The sequence below is a fragment of the Gouania willdenowi genome, chromosome 15 (assembly GCF_900634775.1).
Source record: "Gouania willdenowi chromosome 15, fGouWil2.1, whole genome shotgun sequence".
In the NCBI taxonomy this organism is placed as follows: domain Eukaryota; kingdom Metazoa; phylum Chordata; class Actinopteri; order Blenniiformes; family Gobiesocidae; genus Gouania; species Gouania willdenowi.
In genome coordinates, this window is record NC_041058.1 from 14437859 (window position 1) to 14449286 (window position 11428).

Consider the following 11428-nt stretch of genomic DNA (forward strand, 5'->3'; position numbering starts at 1 on the left):
AAGGCGCGTCCAACCATTCGCCTCCAAAGCCTTTATCATGTTCGATGCGTTATCAGTTGTTACGCAAACTTGTTGGTCCTCCTTCAAGTTCCAGTCTGCTAACGCACCTCTCATCTCCTCCGCTATATTATCCCCGGTATGCTCCCCGGGGAAGAATGATGTCTGCAGACAGCGGGTCTGGAGTTCGAAGTTTGTAGTAATATAATGGATCGTTAAACTAATGTATGGTTCGGTTGTCCGGCTCGACCACAGGTCCGTGGTTGTGGCGAAATGATCGATATCATGGAGCACAGATTCAACATTCATTTTACACTCATTATAAAGTTTCGGAATAGCCACTTGATTAAAATGTGTTCGGGATGGTATTTTATAACGCTTGTCCAGCGTCCGAACCACGACCTGCACAACACCTCACTCTGGTTAACATCGTCCTTTCTGAATCCAAAATACCTCCAAATTATGGAGGATGATCTATGTTTTGGCACCAAATCAGATTCTGCACTGCCACCGGCCGCATTATCTCCCGCACTCATTTTCTTTCTTTCTTTCTTTTTAATTTATCCGCTGTCTCTGTCGTGTGCGCGCGCTGGCCTTAGCGGTGCATTCAAGGGCACTCGTTAAAATGATGTTTGTTGTAACTGCCAGAGTTGTATGCAGGGCGAGCGGGAAGAGGAGAAATCTATATCGTCTATATCGTTACTTTTTTCGATATTCATATCTTGAAAGTTCATATCTAGATATAGATACGATAACGATATATCGTTCAGCCCTATTTTGTGTTGCGTATTGTAGTTGATTTCCCTGATGCAGGATGTGTTGCTGCGTCCCAGATTGTGGCTCTGATTGGAATGTTTGCATAACTTCAGGTTTTTAACTGCAGACAGAAGAAATACTCTTACCGTTCTTTATGAACAGAGTTTTAACAAAGTGCTAAGTGCTGCCTGATCTGCTTTTGCCCTGTTCTAATTAAGTAGTACATGTGCTTGTGGGTTAGCAAGGTGCAACATTGTGTGCGCAATGTTTGTCGTGGCTTGGCTTGAAGTGGATAGTTTGTGTTGTTTTTATTAAGGACTTACACACAGCATTGTTCTCTGCAAACATTTAATATAACGTGCTGTTGTTTGCCTGGACTTTGTAAAAAACAAGGTTTATTTTCTCATATATTTATATATACACAATATATTATCTATATTATCTATATTATCGTAAAGCACATGCAAATGGGTTTATATTATATTGTAGCACCTCGATTGATCAACCCAGCAGATGACCCCCACATCTGCACTGAAAACAGCTGGGCTGCAGTGAGATCTGCTGCCGCCGAAGTTTGTTAAATAACATGAATCAGTGTTTGTATATAGTGATATATTTGTGTACTGGTGGTGTAATATTTTCATTTATACACTGAACAAAAATGTAAACTGTGGGTCCTGAAGGGAAATTTTTAACATTGATTCACCCTAAATTCCAGCTTATATGGCCATGATTGGGATGCATATCAAAACACACACTCTAACTTCATTTATTAATATCATTGGAACAGTATAACATAAATTGAAAATTAGTATCTTTTTAAATTGGTTATAACCAACAGCTTCTTTTCATTTGTGAAATGTGTGTGAATATCCACCAGTGGATATGTTTTAAAGTCACACTATTCCAGTGGTGTCCAACCTTTTTTGGACCTATTTTGATTTAAATAATTTATTTCGACCCAAATACTTTTTTTTTTCTTTCTAGAATTAGTTTTTAATTCATTAGTTTGTTATACTCTATCACGAATGCAGATCAACCAGGATTAGAGACAAGTTGTTAGCTCAGATATTTTTTTTTTTACTGCATTTTATTTGAACTCTATTTTTGAAAAAGAACAGTAAGTTTAAAATTTGTATTATAATTTTTTTTTAATTAATAGAAATTTCAGGCGACCCCCAAGGTTGAAAAACCTGGCACTATTCTATAGTTTGGATTCTGCTTTTCTTTAGGGCTTGTGGATATTCAGAGGTTTGCTCGGACGTGCCTTCTGATTAGAGGAGTCCCAATCCGATATTGATATTGGTCCGATATCAGCCAGAAAACGAATATCGGATTTCATTGGACTGCATCTGAAATCTCCGATATATATTATATTTATTCAATTGTAGAATACTGTAGATATTATGTTTTTCTCATACCTACTGTTGCTGACTATTGTTCTCTGTTTGAGAAACATCACTTGATCAAGCCTTTTCTAACATTCCACACTACAAAATAAGTAATAAAAGTATGTATGATTCGTGCAGATATCGTTTCGGATTGATATTGGTATCAGCCCATACGCAAGGCTGCAATATCGGTATCGTATCGGAAGTGGAAAAGTTGTATCGGGACACCCCTACTTTTAATAAAACAAACTCTGAGGTGAGATCAGGTGTTTAAAACTGAGTTGATTTGATCTAATAATGGTCATGTTATTACATTTTTAAAGCCTAACAACTCAGTATTAAAGGGATTAAAGGTTGTTAAGAGAGAGTTTTGCCATTTTGTTCAGTGTATTCTAATCTAGCTTTATGTTTGAAATGAATGGTCAAGTAAATGAAAATATATCAATGGAATTAAAGAGATTGTAGTAACTGCCTGATTGTTGCAGACATAGCAGAAGTTTGTTTACGCCTCATGTTTGACTGAACGCTGACACACGATCGCTCACACTACAGGTCGTTGTTGGTCAGCATGGTGTGAAGATAGAACATCAGCCTGCGTTCTGCTATAGTCGACGTTTGTTGTGTTGGGCTTTACTTTTCCTGCCGAGGGTCAAACTGCACTATTTAACCTCTGCTGCGCTGCTTTAGGACTTTAGTTTCTATTTAAACAAAGCTTTTTTTGAAGTGTATTTTATTCACTGGGGTCATGGGACCACTGTGCTTTTTATTACATGTGAAACGTGTCATCATCCACACTTAGAGTTAAAGTGCTGGAACTATTACGAACAAAAACTGAAGAATTTATAGTTTGTCAACTTCTATCTTTATTGATATATCCAAAGATAAGACAAGTATGAACATTTGTTACAGGAATGAGGGGAAGAAAGTTTTAGCTTTTGTTTCACATTTTAATTTCTTACGTAGATATTCTTAGCAATCATGGAGCCGTCAGAGCGTCATCAGTGAGGCTAGATTGACTATTTAAACTTCCGTCATGTCTGTTGGAACCTTTGCACCTTGTTTTAGTCACAACTTTGTGTATTAAAGGCACAAATGTATTTATAGACAATCCTGTGTCACATATTCGCTCCATGTGTGTAGAACTGTCAGTAATGGTGCTCATTGTTTCTCCCCTCAGTTGTTTTTCTGAATGTTGAAGACTTGACTCAGAGCAATAGAATAAAACTGTCTCATTGAATATGCAATCCTGTCTGGTTCATTTATTTAATAAATAAAAAACTGTTGCAGTTGTATATAGTTAATTTACACACATGCAGCACTAGTAACGTGTTTCATCAGCAAATGAAAGACCTAAAATGAGCAATTAAATGCACACTAAATGACTGAATAATTCATATCTCAACCCCTCCAAATACACATGGATACAAATTTCTCATGCTTATCAGATGATGGCATACTTTTTTTTTTGTCTCAAATTGATGAAAAAAACAAAAAAAAAATCAAAATCCTACAACTTTCTTCAAATTATTTTACTAACTTAAGTAACAATTGTTCATAATATCAAGGAAATTTAAGTTAAATTTAACAGGTTTGATATTGTCAGCCTCTTATATTGTAGTTTATATGTAATTTATACCTGGAAGTGCTAACTAGCGCAAAATATGGTTGAAATTGCTTTTTTGCCAGTCAAAATCTGTGGCTCATTTGAGCTCAAACTGGTCTGTAATTGGCCCCTGAACTAAAATGAGTTTGACACCCCTGCTCTAACCTTTGTAATACTTTTAAGCAGATTTTGATCCAGGATTGTTGGCCTAATTGTTAGTAATAAAATTGTTGACTGTACAATTTAAGACCAATGTAATAATACTGCAGCTAAAAAACACTGACAGTTTTTTTTTTTCTTTCTTGGTTGTTAAGGCTGCAACACCTGATTTGATTTTATTTTTTATTAGATATAATTGATATAATGTAGACCTCATAGATCAATGAATGAAACATTTACTCCAAAAAGAAAAAAAGATTGAAATGAATTAATGCTTGAAAGTTTGTCTTTATCTCCAAAGTAAACACTCCATTAGTTTAGATTTTCATGCACTGCATAGTGGGACGTGTAGCCATGGAGACGGCGTTTATTATGATTATTTGGTTTTGGTATGGTTTTTAGGGATTTCATCTGATTAAATTTGGTAGCTTTATATAACTGACCATTGAAGTCCTGTGTGTACCCTTACTTACATCCTAAAAATATCAGTCACGGTGATACTGGTGAGAAAGAGGGTGCAGAGACAATTTGTAAGGCTCGAAAAGAAAAACAAGACAAAATTGAGTGAAAATCTATTCATGAGGTCTTTATTTAGTCATATGCACAAAATCTAAACATAGGTTTCACACCGTCATTGCTACCAACACCTGCTCCAAACACCACCAACGGTTCTCCTTTTCTGTCAGACAGCTGAGCCTCAGAGTGCGTTTAGGCATCAAACCTGCTCCTCTCTGTGTCGAGTTTAGAGCCAAGTCGTCATTATCTCACACTATACTTTCCCCATCAGTCAGAGGAGGACCATAGTGGAGCTTGACCACAAGTGAAAGGGCTTTTACACATAATTGTGCATTACTGACCTTAAAGTTATCAACTACCTGAATGAAGACGCTCCCGTTTGAAAGATGTTTTAAAAGTCTTGGAGGTAGGAAAATGAATCGGCTAATGCTGGACTTACACTAGCACTGTCCTGTATTTCACAGCTCTGTTTAAATGCCCGTGAGCAGGTCAATGTGTCAAAAACAGAGGTATTTTGTGATTGTAAAATTAGTATCCTATTGATGGACGGACTTATTTTCACCTCAGTGTGACATGGTAAACTTTAGTTTCTCTAAAACTATCTCCCTGCTTTTGAAGTAGTTATTGTTTCACTGGTACTATTTTTTCAGCTGCCTCCATAACGTCAGACAGCTCCACCTTGTTGCCAAACTCTCTCTCTTTGTGTTCCAGTAGAATTCCCTGCAGACAAACAATGGCGTTAGAACAATGATGTACTTGTGCACACACTAGTCTGTGTGCCAACGACTGGTTACCTGCTCTCCTGCTCCGATGACAAAAACTCCGCCCAAAACAAAGCCCTCTCCATTCATGTTTCCTTGGTAACCAGTCCTCCAGGCACGGATGAAGTTTTGCCACACACCTAAACGAATGAAGGCCAGACCACCCATCTTCCTCTGCAGTGGACCATAAAATTGTTTCTGGAAAAAAAAAAAAGGAGAGAGTTTAGTTAGTCTCATCATGACCATCAATAAGCACATTGATAATTGTGTAAATGAAACTCCTGGTGCTTCTGGTTGTTGTCATTCTAAGTGTTAAACTGTTGAAAAAACTCAAAATTCTTTGAAAAAAACCTTTAATTTTCCTCAAATTACAACATATTTCCCTTAATTGAATAGAAAAAAATCTAGGGAATTTATAGTGAAGGTCCTGTTGGGAATGATATCCATCACTTATTGCTTGGACACGGTCAGTTTCTTCCATATTGTATTTTATGTATACGTAGAAGTGCAAACTATGGCACTCATTTTACTCGTTTTCCTGCATATAATCTATGGCTCACTTGAGATCAAACTGCTACATTTTTGGCCCCTGAACTAAAATGAGTTTGACACCCCTGAGTTGGAAGATGGGGTTTGGTTTAAAATCAGAGCTTTTTCAGATTTTTGTTTACATTTGTGTCTTTTCTAAAGAAACATCTTCAAATCCAATTAACTCAGAGATTCCCAACCTTGTTTGGATTGTGACCCCAATCTCAATAGCAAGAATTTCTGGTGACCCCAAAGACATTTTTTTTTTTTTAAATAGAAGTTTTTCATCATATTTGACGATTGTGTTTTAAATTAAAAAATGACCCTATTTACACTCCAGGCGACCCCATGGTTGAAAAACACTGAATTTACTGAATTGAAATTGCTGCAATGCAATATTTAAAAGTGTACCTAACCAAAAAAGATTTTTTTATGTCAGTACATACTGCTGGGGAAGAGTTCTGTAATTATAATTAATAACTTGTCTTTTTTTAATACTACTTACCTTACGGGAATACTTGCTGTTGTTTTTTTTTAAATCCTGTTTTACTGATAACTGATCACTTATCTATTTATATCTGTACTGTATCTCTTTCTCTCTCTCTTTTTTTTTTAATACTACTTGCCTTATTTATATACTTGCTGCTGTTTATCCTGCTGTACGAGCCAATGCCAATGTTCTTATCTGTACTGTAAAGTTAAAGTTTGAATGACTATAATAGAAGTCTAAGTCTAATTAAGATTTATAAGATTGAGTTGAAGCAGGGTTTTTCCAACACCCATTCCAACCTTTTCATCTAGAAAGATGTCCCCAGCAAAGTGTGGCCTGAAGTCCTGGATTTCTGTGCCAATGTTTTCTTTGACCACAGCGACCAAAGGGACCCCGAGCGCTTCCAGCTGGGGCTTCAGAGAGGACAGCTCAGAGGCCTCCTGTAACAGGACAAAGTCAGAACTAATGTCGCCTTCAACCCATGTCGAATAATCACAAACTTTCTAACTAATCACCTCTCTGCACAAAAATCATCCTGGGCGCCGCACAGCCATGACCACGGCCCCGTTCTTCTCCCACAGGCTCTTTGCTTTGATGACCTTGTCGGCTGCGGCCCAAACAAAAATCATCAGTTGCATAAAATGCGACACAATAGTGATAATTCACGACTAAACTTGAGGATAAAAGATTTGGCCTGGTGGAAAGACTACAACATTCATGGTCACATTCCAGTGTTTCAAGAGAAACTAATCTGTAACACCAGCAGCTTTTAAAGAGGCTTTTCTTCTATACTGCTACACAAAGCCTCATTCACTGCATACAATGAATGTAAACATGCTGTAAAACACCTCTGTGATGACATAACTTCATGGTTTTAGCTCCTGCTGGCATTCAGCTCATATTCACAGACATTATGTAGAAGTACCATCAGTGGTGGAGCGCAAGTCTGCATCTTCAAGGTAGTCCAGGGAAACGTTGGCACCTTTAGGCAAACACAGGTCTGTGTTAGCCAGGAAAATACCAGCAAGGGCCGCGCCCACAGCACCCAGACCCAGAGACCACAGACCCATCCCTAGCAGTTCCCCCTCCACTGCAGACCCTGAGGATGACACTGCAACACACAAGGACACAAACATGAACGTTACTGTATGCAACTATGAAATTTTTGGCAATTAAAACACTTCATGTACTACATGTGGTTGAAACAGACAAGCATCTTAACCTTGTACTGCTTTGTCACTCTAGAGCAGAGGTTCTCAACCTTGGGGTCGCCAGATGCTTCCAAGAAACTAGAATTTTTTTAACAATTAGAGCTCTTTTACCCTTTTTCTGCAACTACACCAAACTTGCCATATTTTAACCTATTTTCATCACATTTTCTTGCCATATTTTTGCTCCTTTTAATGTATTTTTGCTACATTACTCCCATTTCTGCCACTTTGCCATCAAATTTCAATACCTTTTCTGCACATTATTTCCACTTTCAAGACATTTTCAGCAACTATAAATCCTTTCCACCACTTTTCCAACCTAATGACCATTATTTGCCGATTTAAACTAATTTACCCTACATTTTAAAATTCCATTACCCACAATTTGCAACATTTAACCAATTTCTGTGGTTTTTAAAATCCCATTTTACCACCGTTTCCACCATTTTTTCTGATTAAAATAAGGATTTACATCTTTAAGATGACTATATACTTTGGCGCAAATAATAAACTTCCTGGATAACAGTGGATATTATTCAGATATATATATATGACTATATGGATGGGCCCCAAAAATCTCTCCCCTTTATTGCTCTGTATCAATGGCCCTGTCTCCACATGACTGTTCTTCAATGTTAATGTCTGTGTTCAACAACCTTCAGCTACAGTGGGAGTGGGGGGTCCCTGGTCTCTTGCACCTTTATTTTGGGGTTGCGGGATGAAAAGGTTGAGAACCACTGCTCTAGAGGACATAGATCAGTTGGTATAATGGTCTCAAATAAACACAAAAAAAAAAAAAACCGCTACAGAAGTCTGAAACAGTTTCACATCCTTTTGTGAACTGTAACCTCCAAACATTCGCCATGTCTTATGGTACTTTTATTTTTTTTAAGTATTTTCTTCTTGTGACTGCTTTATTCTGTCATGCAGTTTAAATGATAAGCTGTTGGTTTGTAATCATGGCAAAGAGCTAAATAGTAAAACAGGTCCTTGCCTGGGGTGGTCTTGTTTGGATCGAGACTGGCTTTACTTTGGTGAAATGGAGCAGTCTGGGCTTTCACAAAGAGAGGCCCGACACTGGTGGAGGTCCTCAGAGATGAGGCTGAGCAGTGCAGAGGAAACCTCCACCACAGGGCAGACGGGCACCTGGACAGTGCCAGCATTGCAGAAACTGAGCTACAGACCCTGAAGATCACACTAGAAGAAACACAAATCTTTCCTGAGCAGAGCGTACTGTTGGGTAATGGCATTTTAGAAGAGGACAATAAGTGTGACGTGTTTAATTCCTCGCCCGAAGAAAGTGATTCACTGTCCCATTGTGTAATCTCATCTCTTCTGCATAGTATATAAAACTAAAACGTAATCTTAGCGTCCGTCACAGATTAGTACAATTAAGTGTGAGCATGCAAACATCTTTAAGGCAAGAATGTTGAGCAAGTTCCTTAAACCCAATTCCCCTGCAATTGGCAGCCCACTGCTACCCCTCAGGGAAAATGCAGAGAAGAATTTCACTACGGTGATGAATAAAGGTCACATTAAACTACTGTCTTTATTCTTTATTTGGATCCCCATTAGCTTCCACAAGGTGGTTGCTAGTCCTCTGGGGTCCATAAAAAGTAAAATGTACATTTAAAGTACAATTCAAAAAAGTCAAAAATACAATTAATATGTCAAAAATATTTCCATTTGTAATGAATTACTAGTTTGTCTAAATATATAATGCATACAGTATTATACACATTACAAACAATAAAATTATGAAATGTGCACTTCATCTTGATGAGAATTCACTTTAAAAAAAAAATAATTTTGTTTTCTTCTTAAAAGACACTGTTTTTTGTTGTAAAAATAGCAGTCGGACATGAATTCCAAGCAGCAGCTCCTCTATAGATAACAGTTCTTTTCATAGATTCACTTTTGGGCTGTTGGGAGAACAAGCTTTCCTGATGTTACTTGACGAGTCTCATGCGTGTCACAAAACCCACTGTATAAAAGTTTATGATGAAAAAAATCTGGGTAATTTTTCCATTATTATTTGATGCATACACATCAACAAACTTGCCTGCAATTTGTCTTCTACCATTAACCAAGACAGTTTAGAATACATGTCTTTCACATGAGCCACTCTATTCTGAGCAATCTATAGTTTGTTCAGATGTTTCTGAGCAGAGTTTGACCATACGACTGGACAGTAGTGTAAGTGTTTTAAAACCAGGGTTGGGGTCAATTACATTTTTCAGTTACAATTACGTTTTCAATTACCCATGTTCAATTGCAATTCAATTACGATTACAGTGACCAGCATTCTACAATTAATCACAATTACTGAGCCTGAAATAAATAACCTAATAAAACGTAACCTGCCTCTTGTGTTAGCATCTCTTATGATAACAGGTCCTAAATCAGCTGTAAAATACTAATCTTTGATCTAATTTCTTTTCTTTCTATTGGTTACCATGTGATATTAAACATATTTTAATAATCGTTAACTACATATGTGTGGAACTATACATAGAACTGTAACATGGTTCCCCAGTTTTGCATTAAATTATAATTTTTCTAATAAAATTTGAATGGAAATTACAATTACAAAGTCAATTATCTGAACTCCATTACAATTTCATTATGATTACGACACCAACATATCTCTAAAATTACAACTATAATTGTATTTAATTATCAATTACGCGATAACAATTATAATTGACCCCAACTCTGGTTAAAACAATACTTTGGACAGCTATTTTCAATACAGCAGAAAGACAATAATCATAGAATGTATTAGCAATGCCTTTTCCCATCGTGCTGACAATGTGGTTAATTTGATCTGGTCTGTCTGGTTTACAAGGTGACTGCAAGGCAGCAGTGTAAGATGAAGAAGTCCACTTAACACATACAAGTTTAAACAAATATCCTATCTAAATATAGCTTTTAAAACTACAACAACTTTTGTAAACAGAAACAAAGTGAAGGCATCATTTTAAAAAACAACATTATGCTACTGTGGTCATAAGGCCTACTTAACAGAGGGATGAGTTGACAAAAAAGCAGTTACAGCCACGTCACGAAGCCATTTATGAAGATAACAACCTTCTATTATTGTTGTATAACCACATAATATACAAAAGCAGGCATCCCTGAAGATGGAGTGAAATGTACGTTATACACAAAGGGCTTAAAGAGGTAAACGCAGTAGAAGTTCAGAGATACTTTGTTTTTAGTGTTTATCATTAAACACCGAAATGTGAAAGTGACACGGTGATTAGTACGTAAGCTTATAGCTTAGCAAGAACGAGCTAAATGCTATCTATGCTAGCCCACACATGGAGACCTACTGCTGATGTTGTACATGTTTCACTCACGCACGTGTATAAGTGTAATGAATTCATATAATTATTAAATACATTCACCTGAATGATCACAGAAGCTCCACAGTGTCACCTCTTCAGCCAGTCGTCTGTCAACACGGTGCTGCGCAGGCGCACATCTCAATAGATTTATTAAAGCCAAGATGGGCGGTATTTCCGGGTGTTTCCATGGATACCGATGGCGTGCGTTATCTCATTGGACACTTCAAGTGATTGACAGGTGACTCCTATTGCGCGTTTATGTGATTGATGAGTAAATGAGAAACTTTAACATTGCAATGAAGTGTCTGGCGTGGATAAAAGAGGGTTTGATTCCTGAACTACACTAAAGTGAGTGTTCTTAATTGGTTTGTTGTGGAATTTAAACAATTTAGGATTTTACTGCACACAGAGAAGACATTTTGTTGAGATATTGAGTTTACTTACAATGCGAGAAAGCCAACGTTATCATTATGAAGGCCTTCAAGCTAACGTTAGCCTGAGGCTACTTGTCATAATACTACATATTAGAGATTATACAATAATTGTATAGCACACAGTTCATTTAGGGCAGGGGTCACCAACGCGGTGCCCGCGGGCACCAGGTCGCCCGTAAGGACCAGATGAGTCGCCCGCTGGCCTGTTCTAAAAATAGCTCAAATAGCAGCA

General features: G+C 37.3%; 1 protein-coding gene across 2 annotated transcripts; it reads right to left on the minus strand.

The window, feature by feature from the left end:
• Positions 1–4466: 4466 nt before the first annotated feature.
• LOC114476505 (peroxiredoxin-like 2A) lies at positions 4467–10964 on the minus strand. Of its 2 annotated transcripts, XM_028468088.1 has the most exons (7): positions 10823–10923; positions 8407–8609; positions 7127–7312; positions 6717–6808; positions 6501–6641; positions 5217–5381; positions 4467–5142 (listed from the first exon to the last, which is right to left on the minus strand). In XM_028468088.1, the coding sequence occupies exons 2-7, from the start codon at positions 8573–8575 to the stop codon at positions 5044–5046; spliced, it is 852 nt and encodes a 283-aa protein (XP_028323889.1). In that variant the 5' UTR covers positions 8576–8609; positions 10823–10923; the 3' UTR covers positions 4467–5043. The 2 variants fall into 2 exon arrangements, with proteins under 2 accessions (XP_028323889.1, XP_028323890.1); XM_028468089.1 differs by lacking the exon at positions 8407–8609 and having other exon boundaries at positions 10823–10964.
• Positions 10965–11428: the final 464 nt, after the last annotated feature.